The sequence below is a fragment of the Alternaria metachromatica genome, assembly GCF_023757995.1.
Source record: "Alternaria metachromatica strain BMP 0045 chromosome Unknown scaffold_2, whole genome shotgun sequence".
NCBI classification, from domain to species: Eukaryota; Fungi; Ascomycota; class Dothideomycetes; order Pleosporales; family Pleosporaceae; genus Alternaria; species Alternaria metachromatica.
Genome location: NW_026055493.1, coordinates 1,814,877 through 1,842,051, shown reverse-complemented (window position 1 = coordinate 1,842,051; position 27,175 = coordinate 1,814,877). Strand labels below are relative to the sequence as shown.

At 53.2% G+C, this 27,175-nt stretch overlaps 12 protein-coding genes across 12 annotated transcripts; 5 read left to right on the top strand and 7 right to left on the bottom strand.

Moving 5' to 3' along the window:
* Positions 1–60: 60 nt before the first annotated feature.
* Positions 61–874, bottom strand: J4E83_001453 (uncharacterized protein; the record flags this gene model as incomplete). Its single annotated transcript, XM_049328409.1, has 3 exons — positions 61–213; positions 265–600; positions 746–874. 3 exons carry the CDS (start codon positions 872–874, stop codon positions 61–63), a joined length of 618 nt encoding a protein of 205 aa, XP_049192927.1.
* A 217-nt stretch (positions 875–1,091) lies between these two features.
* On the top strand, positions 1,092–2,671 carry J4E83_001452 (uncharacterized protein; the record flags this gene model as incomplete). The annotated part of the gene is made up of 4 exons (XM_049328408.1): positions 1,092–1,142; positions 1,195–1,270; positions 1,317–1,812; positions 2,113–2,671. 4 exons carry the CDS (start codon positions 1,092–1,094, stop codon positions 2,669–2,671), a joined length of 1,182 nt encoding a protein of 393 aa, XP_049192926.1.
* A 1,590-nt stretch (positions 2,672–4,261) lies between these two features.
* On the bottom strand, positions 4,262–6,107 carry J4E83_001451 (uncharacterized protein; the record flags this gene model as incomplete). The annotated part of the gene is made up of 4 exons (XM_049328407.1): positions 4,262–4,895; positions 4,944–5,427; positions 5,477–5,924; positions 5,985–6,107. 4 exons carry the CDS (start codon positions 6,105–6,107, stop codon positions 4,262–4,264), a joined length of 1,689 nt encoding a protein of 562 aa, XP_049192925.1.
* Positions 6,108–6,571: 464 nt separating this feature from the next.
* On the top strand, positions 6,572–8,388 carry CCT1 (T-complex protein 1 subunit alpha; the record flags this gene model as incomplete). The annotated part of the gene is made up of 3 exons (XM_049328406.1): positions 6,572–6,614; positions 6,664–7,937; positions 7,990–8,388. The coding sequence occupies 3 exons, from the start codon at positions 6,572–6,574 to the stop codon at positions 8,386–8,388; spliced, it is 1,716 nt and encodes a 571-aa protein (XP_049192924.1).
* A 1,204-nt stretch (positions 8,389–9,592) lies between these two features.
* J4E83_001449 (uncharacterized protein) lies at positions 9,593–10,739 on the top strand (the record flags this gene model as incomplete). The annotated part of the gene is made up of 3 exons (XM_049328405.1): positions 9,593–9,601; positions 9,796–9,802; positions 10,141–10,739. The coding sequence occupies 3 exons, from the start codon at positions 9,593–9,595 to the stop codon at positions 10,737–10,739; spliced, it is 615 nt and encodes a 204-aa protein (XP_049192923.1).
* Positions 10,740–11,000: 261 nt separating this feature from the next.
* J4E83_001448 (uncharacterized protein) lies at positions 11,001–11,984 on the bottom strand (the record flags this gene model as incomplete). The annotated part of the gene is made up of 1 exon (XM_049328404.1): positions 11,001–11,984. The coding sequence occupies one exon, from the start codon at positions 11,982–11,984 to the stop codon at positions 11,001–11,003; it is 984 nt and encodes a 327-aa protein (XP_049192922.1).
* Positions 11,985–13,010: 1,026 nt separating this feature from the next.
* On the bottom strand, positions 13,011–14,103 carry J4E83_001447 (uncharacterized protein; the record flags this gene model as incomplete). The annotated part of the gene is made up of 2 exons (XM_049328403.1): positions 13,011–13,652; positions 14,095–14,103. 2 exons carry the CDS (start codon positions 14,101–14,103, stop codon positions 13,011–13,013), a joined length of 651 nt encoding a protein of 216 aa, XP_049192921.1.
* A 194-nt stretch (positions 14,104–14,297) lies between these two features.
* J4E83_001446 (uncharacterized protein) lies at positions 14,298–16,835 on the bottom strand (the record flags this gene model as incomplete). The annotated part of the gene is made up of 2 exons (XM_049328402.1): positions 14,298–15,738; positions 15,790–16,835. 2 exons carry the CDS (start codon positions 16,833–16,835, stop codon positions 14,298–14,300), a joined length of 2,487 nt encoding a protein of 828 aa, XP_049192920.1.
* Positions 16,836–17,273: 438 nt separating this feature from the next.
* J4E83_001445 (uncharacterized protein) lies at positions 17,274–18,200 on the bottom strand (the record flags this gene model as incomplete). The annotated part of the gene is made up of 1 exon (XM_049328401.1): positions 17,274–18,200. One exon carries the CDS (start codon positions 18,198–18,200, stop codon positions 17,274–17,276), a length of 927 nt encoding a protein of 308 aa, XP_049192919.1.
* A 2,053-nt stretch (positions 18,201–20,253) lies between these two features.
* On the top strand, positions 20,254–22,369 carry J4E83_001444 (uncharacterized protein; the record flags this gene model as incomplete). Its single annotated transcript, XM_049328400.1, has 2 exons — positions 20,254–20,782; positions 20,826–22,369. 2 exons carry the CDS (start codon positions 20,254–20,256, stop codon positions 22,367–22,369), a joined length of 2,073 nt encoding a protein of 690 aa, XP_049192918.1.
* Positions 22,370–23,589: 1,220 nt separating this feature from the next.
* Positions 23,590–25,074, top strand: J4E83_001443 (uncharacterized protein; the record flags this gene model as incomplete). Its single annotated transcript, XM_049328399.1, has 2 exons — positions 23,590–23,596; positions 23,771–25,074. 2 exons carry the CDS (start codon positions 23,590–23,592, stop codon positions 25,072–25,074), a joined length of 1,311 nt encoding a protein of 436 aa, XP_049192917.1.
* A 641-nt stretch (positions 25,075–25,715) lies between these two features.
* ADH1 (alcohol dehydrogenase) lies at positions 25,716–26,911 on the bottom strand (the record flags this gene model as incomplete). Its single annotated transcript, XM_049328398.1, has 3 exons — positions 25,716–26,503; positions 26,592–26,688; positions 26,738–26,911. 3 exons carry the CDS (start codon positions 26,909–26,911, stop codon positions 25,716–25,718), a joined length of 1,059 nt encoding a protein of 352 aa, XP_049192916.1.
* Positions 26,912–27,175: the final 264 nt, after the last annotated feature.

The following is a 27,175-nucleotide window of genomic DNA, read 5'->3' as shown; positions in this document are numbered from 1 at the left end:
TGCCGAAGTCGTCTTTCATCCCATGCACTGAACGCCGAATGCCCGATCGTTATCCGTCGCTTAGAAGACCATCTGGTGAGGCCTGTCGGAGCTACGGAGGCTGAAGCTGGCACCGAGGTAGTCGGCGAGGTGAGCCTCCTTCTTGATGGTGGCCAGGAGAGCCTTGTCGACGGCCTTCTGGTCCTCGACGCGGTCCTTGGAGGTCTCCTTCTTCTGTGGGTTTTGTCAGTATTGGCGCATTGCACTTCCATTGTGTGTACGTACCTCGGGCTTCTCGCCCTGCTTGAAGAAAGCATCCTCACCCGGCTTGTGGGCGGCCTTATCCTTGGTGAAGTAGCCGTCCTGGCTGCACTTCTCCACAACCTTCTCGTCTACGCCGCTCAGGTCGACGCTGGTAGAGGTAGCGATGACATATCGGGCGTTTACGCGGCGAAGGGGAACACCGTTGACTTTGAAGGGACCGGTAACAAGGAGGACACCCTGGGAAAGGTGCTTGAGGACGACGACGCGCTTGCCGCGGAAGCGACCAGCAAGGAGGATGACGACGGTACCGGGCTGGAGAGACTGGCGGACCTTCGCAGGGCGGACAGACTTGCGGGCCTTGAGTCGCAGTTAGCGGAGCTCCAATTGATGTCTTGATTCTTGTCCTTGCACCAAACACCCGCCGCATGCTGTCGCAGTGAATGCACCCAGCACCCCTGCAGTCCTTCTCTTCCGTGCAAACCATCGTCTATCGCGAACGTACCTTCTTGGGGACAGCAACGTCCTCAGCAGGGTAGTACTTGCTGGCCTTCTGCGAGTGGTGCGGTATCGACCTCTCCCCCTTGGAGAACTTCTGGGTGGTGGGCTTCGTGTCCTCTTGTTTGGCCGCCATTTCGTTTCGCTGTGGTCGTTAGTGCTGGTCGGTGGTGTTGGCGATGGAATCGATTTTCGTGAATTCGAGTGTGTGCCAAGCTGTCCAATCGATACGCGCGACCGGGCCGAGAGTTGTTCCGTTGGTTACGTAACCCGCGTGGAGCTTGCAGCTTGCGGCGATGCTCGCGGTACCGCCGCTGAACACCACTGCCCCAACACCGACACACACCGCAGCCATGTCTATCCAACCGCTCATCACCTTCAAGGCCGGCCAGTGTGAGCTGACTGTAAGCGTCGCGGAAACTGACAACCCAGATCGGACACTAACAATAGCCACAGCGCGGAGAAGGCAACCAGCAGACAGTCAAGCCAGTACCGACACCAGGCTACGTCTACCTGTACCAAGGAGAAGATGGTTTGTTTGCAACCAACTTAGCCCCTTCATCAACTTACATATCCAGAATTCGTGCACTTTTGCTGGCGACCACGCGACCGTTCGCTCGACCAGTCGGACCTCGACCTCATCATGATCCCCGGTGACGGCTCCTTCCAACCCTACACCGGCAAGGACTCCATCGATGACCCCGAGAACATCAAGTCGCCCACCGACGGCCGCATCTTCGTCCTCAAGTTCAGCTCGAGCTCACAACGCTACCTCTTCTGGTTGCAATCAAAGTCGCAGCACTCGCGCGGCGCGAGTTGGTTCAGCGAGCGCGACCTCAAGATCGGGCAGGTCATTGACTTGCTGCTGACGGGCGAGGAGATTGATGTACAGGCTGAACTTGCAGGTATCTCGAGCTCATCCAACAATGACGAGGATGAGACCATGGAAGACGTAGAGCCATCTAGCCGAAACCGCCACGGTAGCACCGGAGGCGCAGGTGCTGGTGCCACAGGCGGTGATATCCGAGATGAAGGCGAAGAGTCCCGAGAGGGGGGCGCCGATGGTGGTCGAGCGTAGGTTCCATCTATTTGTATCGCATTCGGCGTCGTGGCGCAGTCTACCTTTCCGGACAGAATCGAGCTGCTGTGGAAACTACCGACGGCTCTATACAAAACTTTAAAGATATCCTGTCACGGTACGGCGTTTTGGGAGAAGCATAAGACCATCCAAATATGGCGATTGGCACTGGCTGCTCATGTACAACAATAGAAAATAAGCATCATGCTACGTCTTCCACTGGCCACGCCGCGGCGCTCGTTTCGCGTTTTTGCTTTTGCCTATCCTCTTGAACATGCTCGCTAACGCGTCGACAGTGCCGGATCAGGTGATGTCTCTGCCATTGTGCAAGACTTCATGAACTCGCTCAAAGGCGGCAGCGCCGGCGGCAGCTCACAACAACAAAGAGGATCAGAACCCTTCGCCAGCCTCACCGAGTTCCTCTGGCCTACGCATACTCTCTCAACCATTGAGAACGCTTCCGACGAGACCATCGACGCTCTGTGTGCCCAACTACCGACAATCCCTTTCCTCTTAGAAGCCGAAGTCGAAGACATCGATCAAATCGACCCCAACTCCGAGACCGCGCAGATGGCCATACAGACATTGGGTCGGGATGAGAAAATTGACGTTCTGAGCAGGATCCTACGGGCACCTCAGCTGAGGGGAGCATTAGGCAGTCTGAACGAGGCGCTAAGGACCGGTGCTCTGCCGACTGTTAGCCAGGCACTGAACATTGATGTCGAAAACGGAGGCTATATGAGAGGTGGAGGCATGCCACTTGGTGGCGGAGATGCAGTTAAGGCTTTTCTGGAAGGTGTCAAGAAGACAGTAGAAAAGGAAAAGAAGGGCGGCGATGACATGGACACCAGCTAGATAGTCAAGTGGCTGTAGCGACTTGGCTATGCTTTGGCATTGAATGATGACCGACACACGAATAATGCACATATAGACGACAATGACCAATGGCACGAGCACTGCATGGCAAGGGTAGGATAATCGAATTATTCTCGCTCTCATCAGCACTTTTCAAATCTTCTTCTTAGAGTTTCGTTTCCCATCTAGGAGGATCTCCAAAGTGTACAGAGTCAGTCATCGGCTTTAGCCTTTCCACAGATTCATACCCTTATCGACTTCCATTCGTCTCACTTCCAACGGGGAAATGGTTATCAGCCAAACCTTTCCATAATAGCAGCCACCCCACTTAAGTGCTCAATATCCTCAACTTTGTCTGCTGGATGTTGTTCGCGATAATGCTTCATCCACGCATCGCGTTGATCCGCATACTGCGGTTGCGCATAGCATCCCTTGCAAGGTACTCTCAGTCCAGGGAGGTAGCGAGGAAAGTGGTAAGCGCAGAAGTTGGGGTCTACGTCACTGTTGAGATGTTAGCCATGGGACTGTGGAAAGAGAAGGATGAGACGCAGGGGTGACAGGGTACTGACCTATCGTCCACTTCTGGGTCGGCAGGTGTGAAGAACGTAGATGGCGAAGACAGGTTTGTAGCAAAGGGCGCATCGATTAAGGTGCCGGTGGTGGAGAAAGTGGGTGAAGGCTGACTCAGAGTTGGAGAAGTTGGAGACATTGACACCGGGGAAGTAGAATGACTCTGCATATAACCTGCTTCCACACCCACCGTCTCTGGTCCTGTACCCGGCGCCATGAAGCGGAACGCTGGACCATTGCCTCCACCTTGCTGCTGTTGTGCTTGACTGCCTAGCACCGCCGCTCTCAGTGGGGAAGGATGAGCATGTGACTCACGAGCACGCTGTGAAGGCAGATCTTGGACATCGGTTCTCCGCGCTGGTGGACCAGTTGATGAGGGCGCCATAGCAGACACAACGGAACTTGAGCGCGACAGATCCGGTGCATTTCCACGGTTGCTGGGGATGCGGCGACCTGTAGCGATAGCGTGGGGGCACGGCGTTGTGCAGATTGTCTTGTTGTGCCCGCAAGCATAGACTTGGAGGAGTTTGTGACACATTCTGGGCGGCCGGTAAGGTTCTGTTAGAATGATCGGGGGGCTCTTGGTGTATGAGTTGGTGGGTAACTCAGGATCAAAGTTGGATGACGAGAGTAAGTGAATGTCAGAGCGGCGTGGACGTGAGTCGACACAAAATCGGAGGCGGTGATGTGTCGCAAAGAGCTGATGAAAGTGGCGACTCAATCACTCACAAGCGATATGTGAGCGTTGGTTCAGCTTATTCACGCACTAGCATTCGTTTGCCTGTCTGCGCGTTTGTCAATATAAAAACAACATCGTACACTCAGGAAGATACGACTTCGAAGAACGGGGCAGGACAGGTCAGAACTTTGGGTTCTATGCTAAAAGCTACATCAACATTGCAAAATCATGAATGACCAGTGTAACGACAACCGCTTCTCCATGCCGCAAACACCGCGCCCATCAAACTCCATGCCACCGAATGCTCGAATAGAAAATACACTTCATCACTTGGCAATGCGCTAGTAACTCCGTCCGAACAAGATCCACTGCTTGGCGGGAGTCTGACAGTCAGGGTTGATGCACTTGGTCTTGCCAGGCTCAATACCCTCGGGCTGCTCGAAAGGAATGCACAAACTCTTCGCACCCATGGCAGGAGCCTGCTTGTCTTCCGCAACGCCATCGCCCAACGCACTCCGTGCGCTCTTCGCCTTTACCTCATCTTCGCACTTGTCGCCCTCACAGTGGGGAACTAGGACAACGTTCTTGCCGTTCAAGGTAGGGACAAAGTCATCCCAGTTGGTAAGCTGGATGCGGTGGTCCCGGTATGCCTTGTCAGCCTTGTTGAACATGTCTTCCTGGATCTGCTCGAGTAACTTCGGGACTTCTTGTGCAATGCTGTCGACATTGATGGTACCACGTGCGGCGTCCTTGTCATCGATGTCGCGACGAGATGTGGTGACAATACCCTTCTCAGCATCCTTGGGGCCGAATTCGATTCGCAGAGGAATACCCTTCAATTCCCAGTCATTGAACTTCCAGCCGGGAGAGTAGCCTTCACGGTAGTCGGTCTCAACGCGAACACCAGCCTCAGTAAGATCGTCATGGATCTTCTTGACCTTGCTGTAGAGATCCTCCTTAGCCTCGGCAGACATCCTGGTTTCGTTAGCATTGCCATAGTTGAGTCATCAGTGATAAACTTACTTGGCGGTGACTCCCACAGGAATGACGACAACTTGGATCTCAGCCACTCTGGGAGGAATGACAAGACCTCGGTTGTCTCCGTGAGTCAGAATCATGACACCGATCGAACGTGTAGTCAGACCCCATGAGTTCTGCCACACGTGGACGTGTTCCGACTTTCCCGCTTCCTTGGCGGTGGGGTCCTCGACTGTGATGTTGAACATCTTTGAGAAATGTTGACCGAGAGCATGGGATGTTGCAGCCTGAATACCGCGGCCAGTAGCGGGAATGAAACCTTCGACGGTGGTAGTGTAGTCAGCTCCAGGGAACTTCTCGTTGACAGTCTTTGTTCCCTTCACGACGGGAACGGCAAGTAGCTTCTGGTATACATCAGAGTACCAGTCCAGGATCTGGAGAACCTCATCGCTCGCTTCTTTCTGGGTAAGATGTGCGGTGTGGCCTTCTTGCCAGAGGAACTCGCGCGATCGGATGAAGGGCATGGGATCTGGACAAAGATTAGACACTGCCGAAAAAAAGAATAGCTCAGTACTAACGCTTGAACTCCCACCGAACGACGTTGTTCCATTGGTTCAGCTTCAGGGGAAGATCGCGATGCGACTGGATCTTGCGCGCGAAGTAGGGGTACATGGCTGTTTCGGAAGTAGGGCGCACAGCGACGGGCTTCTCCAGGTCAGATTTTCCGCCCTTGGTCACCCACGCGACCTCGGCGGCGAAACCTTCCACATGCTCCTTCTCTCGCTCCAAGTTATCCGCGCTGATGAAAATGGGAAAGTATGCGTTTCGGACTTTGAGCGTCTTGATCTGGCTGTCGAACCAGGACTTGATGTTCTCCCAAATGGCGTACGAGGAGGGCTCGAGGATATAGCACCCGGCTACGTCGTAGTAGGAGATCATTTGTCCCTTCGTAATAACCTGTTGGTACCAGTCTCCCAAGTCGACCTCCTTTGCGACATCGATACCAATCAGCGCTGAACCTTCGATCTGTGGCCTGATTAGTATCGCGCATGGTGTCGAATGTTCAGTGTCGCCGCATAGACCTACCTTCTTCTTCTGTTGCTGAGGCTTCTTCGCAGCTTTCTGGGGGTTACCATCCTTCTTGCTCTTCTTGGTCTCAGAGATGGAAAGATCCTTCATCTTGCCATCGGCAGCTGTGGCTTCAGCCATGTTGGGAAGGTGCTGAATAAAGCTGTCAGCGTCTCGCAAAAGATATCTTGACGAATACTAATCGATGCAAAGGTAGTAAAATCGCGATCGCGTAGATATTCTAGCCAAACCCATTTGTAAATAGGGTGAGTTGGTGGGGCAGGCGGGGTATCAAGACGCGACTTGGGACGACTTACGTGCAATTGAGTTATGGAAAGTTAAAGAGACGATGGGGAACCCAAGTAATGTAAGGCGAGAGCACTCTAGAGTCACGTAAAGCTAAGACAGAGTCGGCTTGTTGCAGTCTCGTGTGAGTCGACAGCCAAATGTGTGGAGGGCCGAGTCATCGGCGCAGGGGTCCAGACTAGCGCGATTGACGGGCGGAGCTACCATTCGCCGTCGCCGACGGGGGCGGGCATTGCTGGAGATTTTCTGGACCGCGTAGAGGCAGCAACAACGAAGCAGAACAGCTATCACCCGACACAATGGCAGGAATCTTCGAGCAGTCACGTAGCGGAGGAACTCTGTGTAAGCCGCCGAAGCTAACAACACCGCCGCAAAAAGCTAACACGTGCAGTCCTCGGCGGCCAGAAAATCAGCGGCCAGGACATTCGCGACCAAAACGTCCTTGCGACCCAAGCGATCTCGAATGTCGTCAAGTCGTCCTTTGGGCCCTCGGGCCTCGACAAGATGATGGTCGACGACATCGGTGACGTTACCGTGACCAACGACGGCGCTACCATCCTCAGTTTGCTGGATATCGAGCACCCCGCAGGCAAAATCCTCGTCGACCTCGCCCAACAACAAGACAAGGAAGTCGGAGATGGCACAACCTCCGTCGTCATAATAGCGGCCGAGCTGCTGCGGAGAGCGAACGAGCTCATGAAGAACAAAATCCACCCCACCACCATCATCACAGGCTACAGGCTGGCGCTGAGGGAGGCGGTCAAGTACATGAACGAGAACATCAGCACCAAGGTCGATGCGCTCGGTCGGGACTCGCTAGTCAACATCGCGAAGACGTCCATGTCCAGCAAGATCATCGGCTCCGACTCCGACTTCTTCGCCAACATGGTGGTAGACGGCATGACTGCTGTCAAGATGACAAACAACAAGGGCGAGGTCAAATACCCTGTAAAGGCTGTCAACATCCTCAAGGCACACGGTCAAAGCGCGACTCAGTCGATACTAGTCAAGGGCTACGCTCTCAACTGCACGGTCGCCTCGCAAGCCATGAAGACGCGCATCACCGACGCCAAGATTGCCTGCTTGGACATCAACTTGCAGAAGGAGCGCATGAAGTTGGGTGTTCACATCACCATCGACGACCCGGAGCAGCTAGAGAAGATCCGAGAGCGCGAAGCTGGCATTGTCACCGAGCGCATTGAGATGATCCTGAAGGCCGGCGCCAACGTCATCATGACTACAAAGGGCATCGACGACCTCTGCCTCAAGCACTTCGTCGAGAAGGGTGCCATGGCTGTGCGAAGGTGTAAGAAGGAGGATCTGCGAAGGATAGCGAAGGCGACCGGTGCAACCCTGGTCAGCACCCTTTCTGATCTGAACGGTGACGAGAAGTTCGAGGCAGCAAACCTTGGCCATGCTGAGGAGGTTTCGCAAGAGCGCATTTCCGACGACGAGTGCATTCTGGTCAAGGGCACCAAGGCTTTCTCATCCGCATCCATCATCCTGCGAGGTGCGAACGACTACGCCCTGGACGAGATGGAGCGATCAGTACACGACTCATTATCAGCCGTGAAGCGAACCCTCGAGAGCGGCCGCATCGTCCCTGGTGGAGGTGCCGTTGAAACTGCGTTGCACATCTACTTGGAAGAGTGGGCAACGTCAGTGGTAAGTCACTCCAATCCTTGCATGTCTACAACGTGACTAACGATAAATCTAGGGCTCTCGGGAACAGTTGGCCATTGCTGCTTTTGCGCAGTCTCTGCTTGCTATTCCTAAGACACTTGCCATCAACGCGGCCAAGGATGCTACCGAGCTCGTCGCCAACCTCCGATCACGGCACGCTCTTTCACAGCGGACAGTGAACCCTTCAGACCCTTCGTCGCAAGACGCAAAGCAGCTGGCCAAGTCGAAGAACTACAAGAACTACGGTCTGGACCTGTCAAACGGTAAAGTGCACGACTGCCTAAAGGCCGGTGTACTGGAACCCAGCATGAGCAAAGTCAAGCAATTGAAGTCAGCAGTGGAGGCGTGTGTTGCGATTATGCGTATCGATACCCTGATCAAGCTGGATCCAGAGGAGCAAGGTGGAGGTGGTGACGATGGCCATGGACATTAGATGTCCTGGCGTCAAGAGGAGATAGACCCGACTGAAAAGATAACGACAGCGTAATGAAGGCTCCAAGCCCACGTGCAAGATACTCCTCTATTATCCCCACTCTGTTCCAAGCCACCCTAAGGACCCCCAACCGAAATCTGCTTGCCGCGGCACTGACTCATTAAAGCTTTTGGGGGCCAAATGTGACCATCGTGTAGGGCTTTCGGACCGACTAGCACCTGTTCTCAAAGCTATGTAGGCAACCAAAGCTTGCAGGCCTCGATTTGCACCAAACACCAAAAGACTCCCAACGATACGATCGTGCACAAGCTCATCACTTGCAGCTGTCATTTGGGACATGAGAAGACTTGTTAATTATTGCGCCTCAAACCCTACCTCGGCAGTTCACGGCCACGATGGGGATCTACATGCGACTCTGCCGCGTCGCACAACACATGGCTTTCCGGTGAGATTATCTGGCGACCAAGACATCCGTTGTGCCTGGTGTTCATATTAAAGAGGTAAAGCGCACGGTGATGATGGCTGCAAGCGGCTTGTTTACAGCCTATCGCGGCGCTACACAAGCGAGGCGGATTGTTTCTTTCTTCTTCAGCTCGCTACCCCATGCTAGTTACGCATCCGTTGTCCCTGCAGCGGTCACCATTGCGTCTAGCGTCAAGACGAACACCTTGTGGAAATACTGAATAGCTGTGCTTGAAATGATGTAGTAACGGAGAGAATGAGCAGGAAAAGCATAGGTATAGTGCAAGAATTGCAGTAGTCCTGCCTGTACAACAAGCACGTCCAACCGAACGCTTTCATGGAACCCAAATGCACAAAATCTCAGCTGATCAGCCTTCAATACGCTCTCCTCGTATGTGTGGCCGCAGCCGGCAAGCCCCAGCGGGTCGCTGCACGCCTTACGGCGCAATATCTTTCTCATTGTACGTAGCTCAACATACCTAGGTATGAGTACTTAGCTTATAGGGCCCTGCTCTTTCCTTAAGGGTGCCTTCTGTTCCTCGTTTTGTAATTTCTCGGGTCTGAAACGTCATGGCATATACCAGGCTTTCTTCGTTGCTGGTCGTTCTCTTTTCCGCAAAGTATGGGAGCACTGCTATGATACGGGCACCAACGCCCGCTGTCACGCCCGCCCCTGCTGCAACAGCTGTAGCACTTGCAGCTAGGGATGTTACTACCCTTGGATATATTTCCACGGGCATGTATGGCTCGAGTACACTTTGTAAGATTGATTGCCTACATTGCTGCTCGACTGTTGCTAAGAAGTCTTAGATGACACCATCACTGCAAACAACGAGGGTCATGTCATCGCAACATCAGGTAGCCTTTACAAGATCTGTGCGCCAGAATCTCTTTGCGAGTTCTTTTCTTGTGAGAGCGATTACGTTGTGTACCCGACTACATCAGTCTTCTGGTACGTTCTGGCTCCTAGTCGCCTGGATATTGTATACTAACATGGCATCGCAGTGGAGGCTCAAATTTAACTTGCAGCTACTGGGAGCTGGCAACAGATATCAATGACCCTTCACCATTGACCAACTATTGGTGCGATGCTAAGACGGAAACGGGAGGAAGGATCTTGGTGACCACCCCAGACCAGGGTAGGCAATCTCTCTCTAACCTTGATGAAGCATTGACTGACAACACACTTCCAAGATTCATCAACCTCCCCTAACACTGGCTCATCCTCGAATACCCCAATCTCTCTGTCCTTCACTCCACTCTCACGTACCGCTTCCGGTCGTCCCTCAGATGCACCACTTGACCTTACACCTTCCTCCGGTAACGAAGATTCCAACGACTCCAACAACTCCAACGAATCCAACAATTCCAACAATTCCAAGAAGTCAACTCCAGTAGGCGCAATCGCCGGTGGAGTAATCGGCGGCGTCGCTCTTCTAGCCGCTGTAGTTCTCGGAGTCTTCTTCCTTCTTCGCCGCAAGAAGAAGCAACAGAACAATACCACCGTCAACAACAACATGCAGCAGCCACCCACCGCACCTCAAGCTCCACCAGCCGGTGTCCAGTACTACCACGAGCAGAAGCCCGTCCCTCAGCAACACATGCAACAGATGCCGTCTCCACCGCCTCAACACCAACAGCACTACGGTCAGTACGATCCGAACGCACAGCAACCCGCGCAACATTTCTATGACCCCAATGCTCAGTCTGCGTATGCTACGCAGCAGGGTGGCTATGCGATGCCGGAGAAAATATCAGGTGCTGTGAATCCTGTGCAGGCGAACCCGCACTATTCGGACGGGCCAGTGAGCCCTGTACCGCAGTACTCCCCAGCTATGTCGCCGCCAGTTCCAGCCACCATTAATGAGTTGCCGAGTGGGAGGATGTGAGTGAGGTAGTGTTGCATTCGGTCGTGGATGATATGGCCATCGTCCTGGAAAGCAGTTCATGTCTTTGTGCTGTCTTGCACAGTCTGATACTGCGTGCCGTACAGTGGATGGAGAGATGGATGTGCATTTGAAGTGCAGTACAGCTCTAGGTACAACTCTAGTGTTGATGAATTATACCCCCCTGTTATATGACCCACCAAGTTTAAGACGTTCTACGAGATGTCCGTTATTTTGCAGGTTCTGCGTTCGTCAGAACCTTCATCAAGGCTTCCCGCAATATCCTTTATGATATCCCCAAGCTAACTTTTGATGGTCCTTGCCGCAATAGTACGCCTCGCCGCATCCAGCACACTTGGATTTGGCACCTGGTGCTCCACAGTGACCACACCATTTCTCCGTCGCTCTATTCATCCACCTCTTTTTCGTCCTCATCGCCACTTCCCATAGCCAATCGTCTACAGGTGTACCACTGATCGCTAGAGTGCGGTCGCTCTTGCTAGGATCTGTACCCTTAGCCAACATGCTGAAACGCAGGGCAAACTCCTCGGGGGTATCCAGAGCGAACAGCTGCTTTCCCTTCGGCCCAGGTCCGCGTCCTATATCGCCGAACTGCATGGACGAGAGATCGAAGAAGGATTGAACCGTGTCGCTATCGAGCGGAGAGAAACCTACGACCGCATGCAGAAGTTGTGGCTGATGCCCACTAACATACATTGCGCCCTCCGGGAGTACGCAGATAGCAGTGGTGAACTTTGGGTCACGGAAGGACTCTTCGACAATGACACGTCTACTGACTGTTGTCGTATAAGACATGCCTGGCTGCTTACCACTAGGCGCATGTCTCACCCTCAACTTTGTGTCCTCGGAGAACAGTGCAAAGAAGATCTGAAGCAGACTGATCGCCTGGTAGCAGCCATCGTGATTGCGTGCTTGATGAAACAACGTCTCTAGCTGCTCATTGGAGAGCGTGCTATCCTTGCGTTTGTTCGCGGGTAGGAATTCTGTGGGCAGGTCTGGGGCATCTGGATCATTGGTCTGCTGCTGGTCCAATACGATCCAAGTAGACGCGTTGTTGTTCCAGCCTTGGTCGATTGGACTGCTGAGTGCGACAGTCTTCGGTTGCGAACCTGGGAAGGCGACTTCTCTCAACTTCGTGTGTCGGAGCCGAGGTTCCGTGGTGTTCCGTTCATAGTTGAGTAAGACAGCAACATCGTATAGATCCAGCACATCCTCGGAGTCCATCATGGTTGCCGGGCGGGCGTTCTGCACTATCCTGCTTGCGTGGAATTGAGATGGCGGGGCGCATCATCCCGCTGAAAGCGTGACGCGCTAAGCAGACATCTTGCTGTTTTCGGCGTAGCGCCGAACGCGTGCTTGCGTGATGTCACTCGTCGCGTGTGTGGGATTTGCGAACAGGAGGAGCTACAGCAATAACCTTCACATCCGGAAAGCTAGGTATCAAGCGCGATGTGCGATTTCGACTATCCATCATCTCCCCCAAGCGATCGTGATTGAGTCGCACTCACTACACGGAAACTTCACAATGTCACGACACAGAAGTACGGGAACGAAGCAAGAGCCCCAGAGATTTGAAAAGTGTTGAGATTCCTTGGAGAGAATCTATTCATTCTGAATCATTCCTATAAATTCTCTGACTGCAATAGTCATGCTCTGTCTAGACCCAGCTCAACGCGCATCGTAATCTAGGCAGTCCTTACCACCGACAGCCATGATAGCCGTCTTCCCTCAGACAAGAAAAAGTCGAACTGGTTTACAGACTACACTGCAATGAATACAAACAAATCAGAAGACCTGGCATCAATGCAGACTCCAGAGTGTTCGATTGTTACCGTGTATACGGTGAAAGCGCGAAAGAACTGAAGAGAGGGAGAAGATGGTTCGAGTGTAATTAGTATCTTTCGAAGCCATGAAATTCAGAGCTACCCTAATCAAGAATGATGAATCGTTCGTAAGGCTCCTCCCATGAGACCTCTGCAATAGTCATATCTTCTTCCAGCCACTGGACCCATCTCAGTTCGCTTCACCAACTTTTAGTATCGCAAGGATGCTTCTTAGTCATCGATCACTTTTCCCATCTCCCAGCTCCCAGCAGTCTGAGAAAACGATTAATGTTTGTATGCAGTCCGTAACAAAATTGGGTAACTTACGATAGCATAGCGCAAAGTCGAGTGCCTACTCAACGCGGAGCTTCTTCTCTACCGAGTGCTCGTCGGTGTCGGTGTCGACGCTGAGCGCTCGTTTCTTGGGCTTCTAAAGGAGGACATCGTCCAACAGTTTCACAAGTTGTTCCTCGGGCTTCTCCCCTGCAGATTGGTCGTCATCGAGAGTCTTGACCACGTCTGCGTCCGCGTCTGAGATTTTAGCAGAGACACTACCGGCGTCTTCCGTGCCGTTTCCAGACAGAGCGCTCTCCTCGACTTCAGGGAACATGTACCTGAGTTTTTCGACCAGGATGTTGAAGCCCTTGCCAGATTGAAAGTCGCAGAACTCTTCCATCTTGTTGCAGTAGACAAAAACGAAGGCGACTATAGCCTTGAGCCCATCACTGAACAGATAGACTTGTCCGCTCTCGGTCATCTTCTTGAAGAATGCATTGCCATGGAAAGCTTGGTCTTTGTCACCGATATCGAAGGCCAACCAGGGCTTAGCTATGCCGCCACAGTGAACCCAAAACTCATCTGTGGTGGGGTTGCTCAGTCCTTCGATGTAGGTGCCGATGCACAGCTGTGACTTTCCGTCTGGCAACGACTGGAATTTGAAGGCATCTGGTCGTGGAATTTTTGCCATGGCATTAGGGATCTGCTCCTGGAGCATGTCAAGAAGCTGCTCCTTCCCGTAACGCTTGCACTTCTTGCCCATCTCGATGCTGTAGCTGCCCTTGTTATCAATATGCTATCAATAGCGTCATCAAGAGACAGGACGTACGTGAGGAGACTTAAACATTGTTATCTTGTTTACTGGGGAGACAACACACTTACTGTGACCCTGGTTTGAGAAGGAAGGATGAAGGAGTGTTGGCTGAGTACACTGATAGCTTGGCTTTGATAGAGCTTGTAGGCATAAGCAGTCCACGGGTTACTCAGGTGGCGCTAGCGTCAATATCACCTTGAGGTGAGAGGGTAGCCGTGCGGCACCTGTTGGGGTAAGTAGGGTGACTTACCAACCTCTGACCGCCACATGCACTACGAGATAGTAAAATGAGGCATATGTAAGGTCTCCACGAGAACTCATGGCTGTTTGGTAGGAACGATCAAGTATCACGAGTGTACTGTAGACGTCCTGTTGTCTATCAATGTATCGTACAATACGAGTATATGTCCTTGTGCTCACATACAACCACCATTAGCGATGTGTTGTGCTCATAGAACCTTGCGACTTATATCACGGTCCCTACTTCATCTCTCTAAGCAGCAGTCTCAACGACCGAGAAGAACATTATGAGCACAAGCAGAAATCTTGTACCCATGAAATGGAACCAACAATCAAATGGTATATCTCCCAAAGCTAAAGTACATGACGAATCATACAACAAGCAACCTAAAGCCGCGCCATGTTCCCTCTCTTCCGCATGCTCTTCGCCTTCCCTTCGACAGCACCCACCTCATCACCATCCAACTCCTTTCTATCGAACACCGCATCCTCCCAAAGCTTCTCACCAACCAGATCCGCCAGCGCAAGAACTCTCGTCTGAACTGTTGCTCCATCGCGCCGATTCTTGCCTTCTCTTCGCGAAGCACTGATCCGCTCAGCGAAGCGCCATAATGGGCCATCGGCGATAATGCCACCGTTCGACCCTCTTTGCGGAGTCCACTCCTCTGCTAGTCTGATAGTGGCGGGCGTCTTGTCTTTGGACTTCGTCACAAGAATCATGCCTTCTTCCTGGAAGCGCGTGTACGCATTCTTCAGTGTTTCCTTATTTACAGCCTCGAAGTAAGAAAGGTCGCCCTGGTGGTAGAGAGTCTTGCCGAGAACTTGTGCGCGGTCTTGGACTTTCTTGAGGTCGAGCCAAGAGGATGGAGATGGCGATGTAGCATTGGGGGATGGCAGGGGAGGTGTGAGCATCATCAGACTGATAGCACCGAGCCATGCAGCTTCGATGAACGGCCAGATGAGGAAACAGTAGAAGTCGTAGTTTTCGCGTCCTTGGGTCCGTTCAGCAGGTGATAATTCGATGAAATCCACGGTCTCTTCGCCGAGCTCGGTCTTTGATCTTGACATGGTGATGACACCGTCTTTTTCTAGTCCCTCGAGTGTTTTGGCGAGGTTAGTGTCTAGACCTTCGGTAGGGAATATGAACTCTCCGCGGAAGAGTTGCGAGAGGAAGTGCACCTGTGCACGTAGATCGCCGTAAGACATGCGTTGATACTCTGGGCCACCACCCTGCTTTACATGCGTGTATAGTGCTGCGCTGACCAGACTTTGTAGGATGAAGAGATGAATGGTCATGTTTCTGTAGAAGGAGAGTTGGAACCTATCCACGGCGTAGAATGTGTCTTCTGGTAATCCGGGGACTAGGCCGACAAGCCCAGGTCCCAGAACTTCCAAAGCGCGGTCGACAACAACGCTAGTGGGGAGGTTGCCAAAGTGTGCTACACGGCCACCTTGGGCCCTGACACGGTCGCTAAGCCATTCGACTCGGCGGATGAGTTCTGATTTGCCTACACCACGACCTCTCAATGTTAGTAAGACGGTACCAACGAGAGCAGTGGGCATCACGACCGAGACGTCGTTGATCTCTGACAAAACTTTGTAACCCAGTGTGCGGAGGAGGCGGAGTCGGTCTTCTTTGGTATCGAGTTGTTGAGGAAGTTTTGAGAAGCGTTCGCGTTGCTGAGTGATGAAGGATTTGAGCGACCACGGCTCGTGGAAACGGACGTCAACGCGGCCGAGTTTAAGGGAGAGGACGCTGGAAGCGGACAGGAAGTCCATGAGATTTTCTTTGGGTTTGGGTTGACCGAGGAGTTCGCTGATGTATGAGCTGCGGTGTGTTAGCGTTATCTTCGGTGTCAAGTCTGATCGAAAGACTTACTCAACCTCAATGACCTTATCGTACTGCGTCGATACCGGGCAAATGATTGCATCCTCAACCCTGCCGCTCGCGATACTGTCGAGCATGTAGCTCAGTATGCCGAACTTGGGCGGCAGAAGCTTGCCGGTACGACTCCTCCCTCCTTCTACGAAGCACTCCAGATTGTATCCACATTGCAGCAGGGTATCGATGTAGGATTGTACCAGTGTAATGTACAGCTGATCGTCCCCGAAGCTCCTTCGTATCCACATAGCGCCGGCATGTTGTAGGAAGGACCCGACGACTGGGAAGTTGAGGTTATCTCCAGCCACGACTGTGGGCAAAGCGAGTCCCAGCCGATAGCAGATGATTTGTAGCGAGACGTAGTCTACGTGCGAGCGGTGACACGGAAGGAAGATGATGGAGTGCTTGTCTTTTGCTGCCTTCTCGGCGACAGCGCGCAGGCGTAGCACTTCCTCGCTCGAGACGTGGACGCCCTGGTGGTATGCTCTTGTCAAGAGTTGTGTAGCGAAATAGTATGCACCTCTTATGAAGCCTTTGCTTTCCATCTTGCAGATCATGGAATCCGTCCAGCCCTCGCTGACTTGCATAAGCGATTCCTCAATCTGCACCCTCCTCTTTGCCTTTTTATCTTTCTCGCCGACACCAACCCCATACATCGCATCCTCGCCCAACAGCCCTTCTTTCGCCTCAACCTCTACCCTCTTGTTCGCCAACTCGCGCACTTTGGCGACGAGCATTGGGTTGCTCAACACCCTCGCCTTCATATCCTCGCTAAAGCCCGGGTAAAACTCTGGCTGCCCAATGTGATCGTCGAAAGACCGCCATCCTGTCCCTGAGAAGTGTAGTGAGACTTCGCGAATGAAGTCGAGCGGCGAAGATCGAAAGCGCGCGAAGCTGTGTATGAGGCCGCGGTCGGGCGATTCGTTGTAGCCGGCTGCGTGCAGGTAGACATTGTCGTCGGCCGTGATGCTGAGATCGGGAGCTTGTTCGGGGCTGGAGGGGCGCGCGGTGGAGGACTTCCGGTCCTCGTCTGAGGAGGCCATGCTGATTGGAATGCGGATGTGGGATATGCAAGGAGCGTCTCCTTAGGGAAAGGGTGCGGCGGAAAGCGCGTATCGCATGGGAAGGACGCGTTTAGGAAACGATCTCGGGAGATGGGGTTTTTCGCGTGTTTTAATTTCGTGTCAGTCCACGTTGGCACTGGTACTACGACATGGTGAAGCAGGCATGAAGCGTCGCGACGATGGACGGTGACATCGCAGGCCCACTTCCCCGGTCGCTATGCCTCGGCTTCTTGTGGGGAAGCCACGCCGGCGCACCATCACCTCCGATTCGCTACCCATGAGCACCACCGACTCTGACAATTGCTTGGTAGATTGCTATTAACGTGCCACTTATACTACAATACATCTATCTGTATACATGCGTCATCATGGGTCGGTCATCGTACTCCAAACCCCACGGCAAGGCCAGACAGCAACTCAGAACACCTCCCATAAACTGACTTTCCCGTCCTTGGCTCCTGCAGCGACCCAGTGTTTAAGCTTCGACTGCTCCTCACGGTCTCTTTGCCGCTTGTTGATAGCTCCATCCCCGCATCCTATCTCATCTTGTGCAAGAATCTCACCGAATGCAGTGGAGTAGACTCCTTCCTTGTGCCACTTTAGCACGGCAACTTCCTTGAGCGTCTTGGTGCTGTATATGCGGATCCGTGAGTCCCAACCACCGGTAACCAGAAGCCTGCCATCCGAGCGGACACGGAGCGACTGTTGACCTGCGTGTTTGGTGTCTCTTATTTTGTACGGGGCTTGTAGGCTGACCACTTTCTGGACTGGCGGAGCAGGCTTGAACTTCGGTAGCGGTGCGGCCGACGAAAGCAGTGAAGATAGACCGCTGGGTGCCGCTGTCTTGGAGCTCAGCTGATCACCAGTTTGCTTTGTGAATAGATCTGAAGACGGTACGGGTGGGTTATTGTCTTCTTTACCCGGAATGGATGGCAACTCCGGTATCTGATGCTTGGCTATTACAGCATCTGCCGAGGATGTGTAATAAAAGTCGCCCTCTGGCGAAGCGTCCATCGACAGAATCGGCTGAGAATGGGGTTGACTAAGGTAAACAAGCTGGGCGGTTCCTACGCTCGTGTCGGGGTGTTCGTCAGCCAGCTTGAATGCTGCAGTGACTCCGCCTTCATACCCTGCGAGCAGGATAAGTCTCTGGGGGGCTCTATTGCGAACAAATTTCACGGCCATAACCATGCCTGTTTCGACGGTCCGTATCTGTGGGATCCTGACCTTGAGTAGCTCACCAGGGAAGCTATACACGTCGATCACCTTGTCGTCTGTTGAAGGGACTGCCACAAAGATGGAGTCATCCTCTGCGATAGAGGCTGGAGGATGCTGATAGCCCATGGAGAAAGAGCAGAAGTTGAGAGTGTTGACGGGAAGCGAATGAAGAAGCCACGGTTTGGGCGTGTGTTCTCGGTTCCCATCTTCAGGTAATTTTGATGAAAGCTTCTCTGTCTCGTCTTCGAGTGCAAGTCGCCAGATTCTTATTCTATTGTCTCGTCCATGTCTGTATTCGCGATCTGATGTTAGTAGAGCTCGTCAGGCAGACGTGGGCTAGTCTTAGGGTGATTGGTGGTTTGCTACAGTGACACGCACGTTATGATCTTTGCATCTCCCCATTGGGCGAAGCCTAGGATGGGGCCATCGTGAGCTGGCCAGACAGCAGTTGGCCGCTTCGTCTGAACATTCCAGAGGACGATCCAGCCATCTGCGTCGCCCGTCAACAAACGACTGTTCTGGCGAACAAATAAAGTCGCGTGGATGTGCGAGGCATGGCCGCGGAGAATGGCAGTGGGCTGTGCTGGTGGGAGCGTGGCGGTTTGGCGCTCCAGGGCCATGGGCAAGCTGAGGTGTTAGTTTCGGGCAGGCCGGCACGAGAGACGATCGTCGAGAAGCGATGGTGGGGCCAGTGATGAGCGGTTGATTGTCGGGTATACAACGCGAACGACAGGTACATGCGCGCTTGAAACGGCTGCCTGCTGGGCGTTCCCTTCTCAGACGATGCTTGGTGCTAAGGAGCTGAGATTTAATCGATTGCTGCAGCAGAAGTACGAAACAGCCATGTTGACTGGTATGGGAGAAGAGGATTCGTTTCCTCTCAGCTTAGGAGTACATGTGGAGGCGTCGGCAGGTGTTCCAGGGTGGCAGGTGCTATGACAGTGCAAAGATTGCCGAGACGGACAGGGATCTATTCTGGGTCTTGAGCTTGTTCGCAAAACTCTACAAGATTAGACGAGTGAAGGTGCAGCCAGTCAGCATGCCATGGAGCGTCGAAGCTGCTCGGGCGCAATGCACCTGCACAAGCCGGTTGGGCATCATCTGGATACCTGCAAGATGTGTCTGTCTCTCCAGCAGCGCTGGGGTAGTGCCAAGATGCTGCCTGCGCCACAATGGTAGCTCTTCGCACGAACTGCCACGAGAAAGCTAGTGCGCTGGGCAATAGGGCTCGCTCCAGCAATGATGCACAGCAATCGAGGGTCCGCGGGACGGGAAGAAGAGTTTCCATGCTACGTCGCCGAATGTCACGACGCATCCAAGCCGGCGCGCGCATCATTACCGGGAGGGCGCGCACATCATGGCGTCGCACCCCGGACTGGCGCACACCAAGGCCCAGACGTCTCCCCGAAGGCGCAAGCTGTCCAGCTCTGCCGTCTTTTATCGCGGGATCGTCGTGATACTCGTCCACACGTCCAGACGCTGACGACCGAAAACCCGGACAGCGTCTTGTTTCAGCGTGCAGCTGTCAACGTTACAGGCGCCTCGGTCCCCAGCCCTCGCGTGCACCTGCCCTTGCGACGCTCCCTGCCAGGACGTCCACCATCTCCTATCGTTCGTCATCGCCTGCATGTACGCCAGCCCGCTCAGGTATAATCCAATATTCCGCCTTTCCTCACGACTCGCTGCTGCTACTTGTTTGCTTCTGTCCCGCCAAAAGCACTCCTCATTCCCATGACTTTCCTCGCCCACCCCTCCACCTAGACTGCGCGCGTTCCTGCATATCATCCGCGACCGAACGCCTGCACACGCCCTCTCGACGGCCAATTCACCAAGACCTCCTATCCCTGCGCCCTCTCGACACTTTTGCATTCGCACCACGACGACGGATCTACGCCTTTGTGTTTCTTTCCACTATTGTTCAATCACTGCCATTGCAGCCGCCTTACTACGAATCTTGCGAATCTTACGTTGCTGCGTCGCGTCCCGTCGCAACCCAGCTGTCAGATCACGGCGGTCCTCGACCCACCCCACATCTTCAACCGCGACTACTCGACGATTGACCACCAAATCGAAGTGGAGGGATCGACAGACTTGGCCCACTGCGCGCCCTGTTACGGGGTCGTGATCGCCCTGCCACGGCGAGCGACGGCGCAACGCCTGTCCCCGAGCGAGCGTCAGCATGGCCAACACCGCGACACCACCCTCCAACAATGACTCGCCCACGAGCAAGCCATTGCCCTCGAGAAAGAGAGCCAGCGATGCCACGCCCGACGACAAGCCTAAGAGGACTCGTACCGGCTGCCTGACATGCAGAGAGCGCCATCTCAAGTGCGATGAGACCAAACCGACCTGCAACAACTGCCTCAAGTCCCAGCGCGAGTGCAATTGGGGCAAGAAGCTCAACTTCCTCGACACCACCTGCGAGAGAAATGCATACCTGATCCCCCAAGGCATCGATTATCAGATCGCTTTCATGGACGAGTCACGGACTATTGCTTCGGAATACGTGGGGGGACGAGAAATGTATCCAGTAGAGGACATGGACGCACATGTTCATATGGGAAGCAACGGCTTTGGCATGGGACCGCCAGCTTCGTCGCGCCAGCACATTCCTCCCATCCAGGGCATCGCACAGGAGTCGTACCAGCAAGCGCAACTCACCTACAACTTCGACCAACAGCGGACCCAGCACCAACACGGGCGTTCAAGTAAGTCAACAGTCCATTCCAGCTCTCCGTGCTGACTCTATAGTATCGAGTTTCTCAAACGGCCCAACACCGTCTCCGTACACGATGGAGCATTCGGCCAGTCCCGGACCCCTCCCCACGCGCGACTACCTGAAGAGCCAAGAGGAGGTATTATACATGCAGGTTTTCGTCGAGGAAATCGGCATTTGGATGGACAGCATGGACGCACACAAGCACTTCTCGCGTCTGCTACCCTTCCATGCGCTCAACGAGCCTATGCTGTTACACGCCTTCCTCGCATGTGGTGCACGACATCTTGCCCTTGTTAATCCCAAGTACAGCGAGGAGAAAGCACTCCACTATTACGATGTAGCCACACGCGACCTTCTGCACTCTCTGCAGGACCCCGACCGCGATACCATTCTATGCGCTACCACTGCGGTAATACTCAACGTATACGAAATCATGGGAGAGCGTGCGCTACAACGGATGAACCACATCGCGGGAGCTCGTGCTCTGATCAAAGAGTGCCGCTGGAACGCTAGGTCAACAGGCATCGGAGCCGCCTGTTTCTGGCTGAACGTCGGCATGGAGATACTGAGTTGTCTGCACTTCAACTGGCAGGTCGCTTGGGACCCCGACGAGTGGGGCATCGAGATGGACTTTACACCAGAGACTGAGTCAGGCAAGGAAGAAGTCTGGACCCATCGTATTCTCTATGTCGTTGCAAGGATATGCAACTTCCGTGCATCGATACCGCGCAACCAGGAAGTCGCCAGGCAGACCTTGCAGGAACGGCACAACGAGTGGCTTCGGCTGAAAGACATGACTGACAGGTGGAATGAGAACATACCACGCACCATGCACCCAATGGCATATCTGTACCCCGGACAAACAATATCCGGTTCAGCGTTCCCCGAAGTCTGGCTAATCAAGAGAGCATCGATAATAGCGCGGCTCTTCTACCATACATCCCTTGTCTTGCTCGCGCAGATCAACCCGCTACAGGGCCCTAGCGAACCCGACATGTGGGCCATGCTCGAGCAAAACTCCAAGTTCATCTGCGGTATCAGTGCACACGTCAAAGACCGCGGGGTTGCCAGCGTAGCGCTACGTTCCCTCGCCATCGCAGCTGAACCGCTCACAGACCGACGCGAGCAGGAAGAGGTCCTCCAGATATTTGATAAGATCAGGCAAGAGACGGGTTGGCGTGTAGGCTTCGTCAATACAGAGCTGAAGCAGAAGTGGGGCTGGGATACGCCGCAAACCCAGGACCAGAAGCCACAGCAACAACCTCCGCCTCCGCCACCACCACAGCAGCAGCAGCAGTTGAATGGCCACATACAGGAAGGCAGTGTTGTGTACCAGCAACAGCCTCAGGTCGTCGTTCAGCAGCAGATGCCGCAAGTCTCGGTTGCACCTGCCCCAGTACAGCGGCGGCCGACGGGCTTTGGTAACCCTCTGCTTGTAGCAGACTTCAGCATGCCACAACATCCTTACCAGACGCACTACGTGCCTGCAAACATTGTTCAGCAGCAGCAACCGCACACATTACTTCAGCCGCCACTTACCGCAATGAACGGGTACGGCGGACAGCATTTCTTCTAAGCATCCTCAGCACTGCCTTCTTCCTTCCAGGATTGTATTACCCGACACCTTGTTCTACCACGTTTCTATACACAAAAGGCAGGCGTTTGGATTTTCCGTATCTCTACACGGCATGGGATACTTCTCTAACGATGTCATGAGTAGCATATATGCGATCACTAATAGCAAGACCACAAGGGTGGTGTTTGGAGGCCAAATGGTATAAACGGGACTTTTGTAAATATATACCCTCTGTTTGAGCAACACTTGGTGCAAACTCGCCGTCAGTATCTGGCCTTGTTTGCGTGTACAATTTACCAGCCATTGAATACTCAATTTCTCTATCCCGTTAGCAGATGGCGAGGAGACAGCTTGAACCCCAGGTTCACTCCCTTTCGCAACTGCCGGCCGTATGCATATCTCACTCGCATATCGCTCGAATCATAATCACTAGTACGAAACCCAATCTTCGCTTCGGCAAAGTTCCGTTTGGTGTGATGAAGTAGCTTCATCTGCTAGTCATTGCTAGGCCGCCCGTACCACCTGTCACTCAGCCCTAACACTAGCTGTCTACGCCACACCTGCTAGTAAGATCAATCTCGTCTTTTCTCTCTACATTCGGTAAAAGGGCACTCATATATCAACAAAGTGTTCTATCTAGGGGGTGCGAGGAGAAGTGGGTGGGCTGCGGCCGTACAGTCAATTGTGCACATCGCATTACCCCTTTTCGAGGATAATGCATCACACCCAGTTTGGTGCAGCCGACATTGCAAGTCGAGCCGCCGGATGATCTCCCTGGATTCCTGGAATCCTTCGTGCGCGAATCCCGTCATCTATCGCGCGAGCAAAGACCATGAGTAGTTCGTCGATCAGGTTCGCGATGACCGACACCATATCTCCACATACCAAACACGAACATGATCTTAGCAACGTCGCGACTCGCCTTACCCACCGCGCCATCTTGCGATTTATTCCATTGGTTGACTTAGCAGCATGGTGGCGCTTTCCCCTGGGTTTAGCGAGTCAGGGATGGAACCTGTGCCGCAATATGCGAGTTATACCCAAGCGCTCCAAGAGGGAACAAAGGAAATACGAACCAGGCATCCAGCCGCCAACCACGCCACAAAAGTGTCAGCTCATGTATTATCTTGGACAATGGCGCTCCTTCAGCATGTCAGCTTTGTCTCGCATTCTCCCCTCTTGGGAGTCGTCTTCTTTCTTTTTCCACTATATCGTTCAAGATGCATCGTGCATTCCGGAATGAGAAAGGCCCGCATTATGCGCCGAGAAGACCTCATTCTCCCGTTGGACTAACTCGAAGGCGCAGTCGTCGCACGGTGCTTCTCATAATTACAGTCTGCTTCCTTGTACTTTACAGATTTCTTCTGCCACAGCATCACGGAATTGCCCTCCGTTCATCAGTCATCAATGACACATCAGCCTCTAGGATACCACCTGCAACGGAAACCCCGCAAGGCGCCGAGACCCCAATATGTCCGGATTCGCCCATTGCAAACGATGTTCTGGTAGTTGTCAGAACAGGTGCAACCGAAGTTCTTGAGAAGTTACCCGTCCACTTCGAAACAACACTTCGCTGCGTGCCAGACTACATTGTCTACTCCGACTTGAGAGAGGAGGTTGAAGGTCACCAAATACACGATGTTTTCGAAGGCATCAGTGACGAACTCAGAACTTCAGTACCAGAGTTTAAGCTCTACGACCACCTTAGGGCTCATGGAAGAGAGGGCTTGAAGAACACGACGCATCTCGGAAGCGGACCAGGAGGATCGCTAGACAATCCGTCGTGGAAACTTGATCGATTCAAGTTTCTACCCATGGTGGATAAGGCGCTCACATACCGTCCGAATGCGAAGTGGTTCGTGTTCATCGAAGCCGACACCTACATGGTTTGGCAGAATGTACTCCAGTACTTGAGCCATTTCGATCCCGATCAGGCATTGTATATGGGAAAGCACATGTACATAGGCGACACTCTGTTCGCACACGGCGGATCCGGTTTCGTTCTCTCCTCCACCGCAATGCGCAAAGTAATAGAACGAAGAAACGCCAATCTTGCCGAGTACGACGAATTCACAACCAAGAGCTGGGCCGGCGACATGGTACTAGCCACAGCCCTACGCGAAGTTAACGTCCCTCTGTTCTGGGCATTCCCCCATTTCCAAGGCGAGCCAGTATCATCACTCGACCACAACGTATCGAAGATAGGCCGGACGCCTTGGTGCTACGCCCCCATCACCTACCATCACATGCACCCAACCGACATCCAATCCCTATGGACCTTCGAGCAAACCCGTCAGCAAAACGGCAAAACCCAACTTCTCCACCGCGACGTCTTCAAAGAGTACATACTCCCCCGCCTCTCCGCCAAACTCGACGACTGGGACAACCTATCCATGGACGTAGAGCCCGACGACTCTGGCCCCTTTGAGAAGTGCAAATTCATCTGCGAATCCAAACCAACATGTCTCCAGTTCTCCTACGCTGCAGGCAAATGCTCTACATCTACTGGAGTCACATTGGGTGAGAGCGCAAAGACACGGTGTGTGGAGTACTCTAGCGCGGCGAGCAAGTGTATTCGCTGGCAAGAGGGCACACAGTTTGCGGGCTCGATTCAGTCGGGGTGGATGATGGATCGTTTGGAGCAGTACATGCTGGAGATGGATAGTACGTGTGGTGGAGCTGAGGAGGAGAAGTGGGTCGCTTGAAAGAGGAGGTTAGCAAGTGCGGAGTTCGAGCGAACGTCGCGCTATGTCGACTAGTTCATGCAGGGCAAAGAGAACAAAGAGGACGCCGTGCTGGTGCGCTTTAGCTTCTGAGCTACGAGGCTACACATGAGGCGGCTTGGGAAGACGTTCGGCTGACGGTACTGGACAAGAGCTACTGTGTTAGTACGCTTCCGATAGCAGATGCGGGGAAGTGGTGTTGGTCTCGAACGAGCAAACACTCTTACATCATCATTCGGGAGCTTGGATCCGGTCCGTGTCACTATTTGACGATCAGGCAGCGCTGAGTTGGCGAAGAAGATCATGGCGCGGTTAGAGAGTGATTGCATGCAAGAGCAGAAGAGCATGAGGGAAAGATAGGTTCTGGGACGAAGAATGGCAGAAAGGCACGACGATGTCTTAGCAATGGAGGGAATCAGAACTTCTGGCCTATGCACTACTTCTGCAACGATCCATGCTGTAATGCTAGAGTGTTGGGAAGACTTTAGGCACAGGTCATGATTTACGATACCTCGAGGTTTTTGACAGGGAGGATACGCATGGGAAGAAATCGGGATATTGTTTAACAGATAACTTTCGATATATACATTACATTTGCATTTGCTTTAGTAGCAGCTAACACCCTACTTCGATGTGTCCAGGACATAGCGTCCAGCAATAGCACCCTTGTTCATCTTGTCATACACCATCTGGAGTTCAGAGAGACCGACAACCTTGTACGGAGCCTTGATCAAGCCGCGGCGGAAGAACTCGATAGCCTCTGAGCTGTCCTTGCGGTTACCGACGTATGAACCTTGGATTCTGATCATCTTGATGACAGTCTCGAAGACGGGTGCCTTCAGGTAGGCGCCAGCGGGGAGACCAATGCAGATGACGGTACCACGAGGGCGGACGTACTCGGCGGCTTGCTGGAAGGGCTTCTCGTTGACGGCAACGAGGATGACAACATGGGGACCAAGACCATCGGGTGTTGCCTTCTGGACGTCGGCGACAAGGTTCTTGCTCGTGGAGAAGTCGACAAAGGCCTCAGCACCAAGTTCTCCAGTGCACATCTTCTTCTTCTCGTCGCCAGTGTCGATGGCAATTGTTCGTACACCCATAGCCTTTGCGTACTGGCAAGCAAGCGAACCGAGACCACCACCAGCACCGACGATGGCGGCGAATTGACCGGGCTTGACACCTGACTCCTTCAGACCCTTGTAGACGGTGATACCGGCACACAGGACTGGAGCAATGGCGGCGAGATCACATTCTTTGGGAATGCGGGCGACGTGAGCAGCCTTGGCAATGCAGTATTGCTGGAAGGTACCGTCGACAGTGTATCCAGATAGAAGAGGCTTGGGGCAGAGGGGCTCGTCCGCTTGCTGGCAGAAGTCGCAGGCCAAGCAGGAACCGTTTAGCCACTTGACGCCTTGTGATGAGTTAGTATTGCTCGAAAAGACATGTGTATTCTTATTCGGAAGTATCTCCGAATATACACAATAGAAGAGGAAACTTACCAGCATAGTCGCCAATCTCTACATCCGTGACGAGGTCACCTCGTGCGACAACGACACCAGCACCCTCGTGACCACCTACGAGAGGCAGCTTGGTGGCCTGGAAACAATTAGAATGTGAAATCGATATAAGAAACAGAAGTACTCACCAAAGGCCAGTCACCGTTTACAGCGTGAAGGTCAGTGTGGCAAACACCACTGTACTTGATGTTGACCAGAACCTCATCAGGGCCAGGCTGCTCGACGGGAATCTTCTTGTACTCGACGGGTCCGCCGGTCTTTTGGATGACCTGCGCCCATTGCTCCTTGGGAATTTCGGGCATGTTGATGATGTTGAGTGAATATGATAGGTTGTCGAATGTGAGATTGTTTGTAGTAGTAGATCGAAGATGTGATTGATGGTGGATGTCTCTGAATGAGAAGGAAGACGTACGCTTTATATACTTGTCGTCAATGCCGAAAGAATGTCAACGCTTTAACCCCACCTGGAAACCAACATGTTACTTCGCCAGGGTCCGGATACATTCGCGCCTTCTTACAGGAAGCTACAGGCAATGCGTCCGTTCATCCACGCCAAGCCAGGTCTC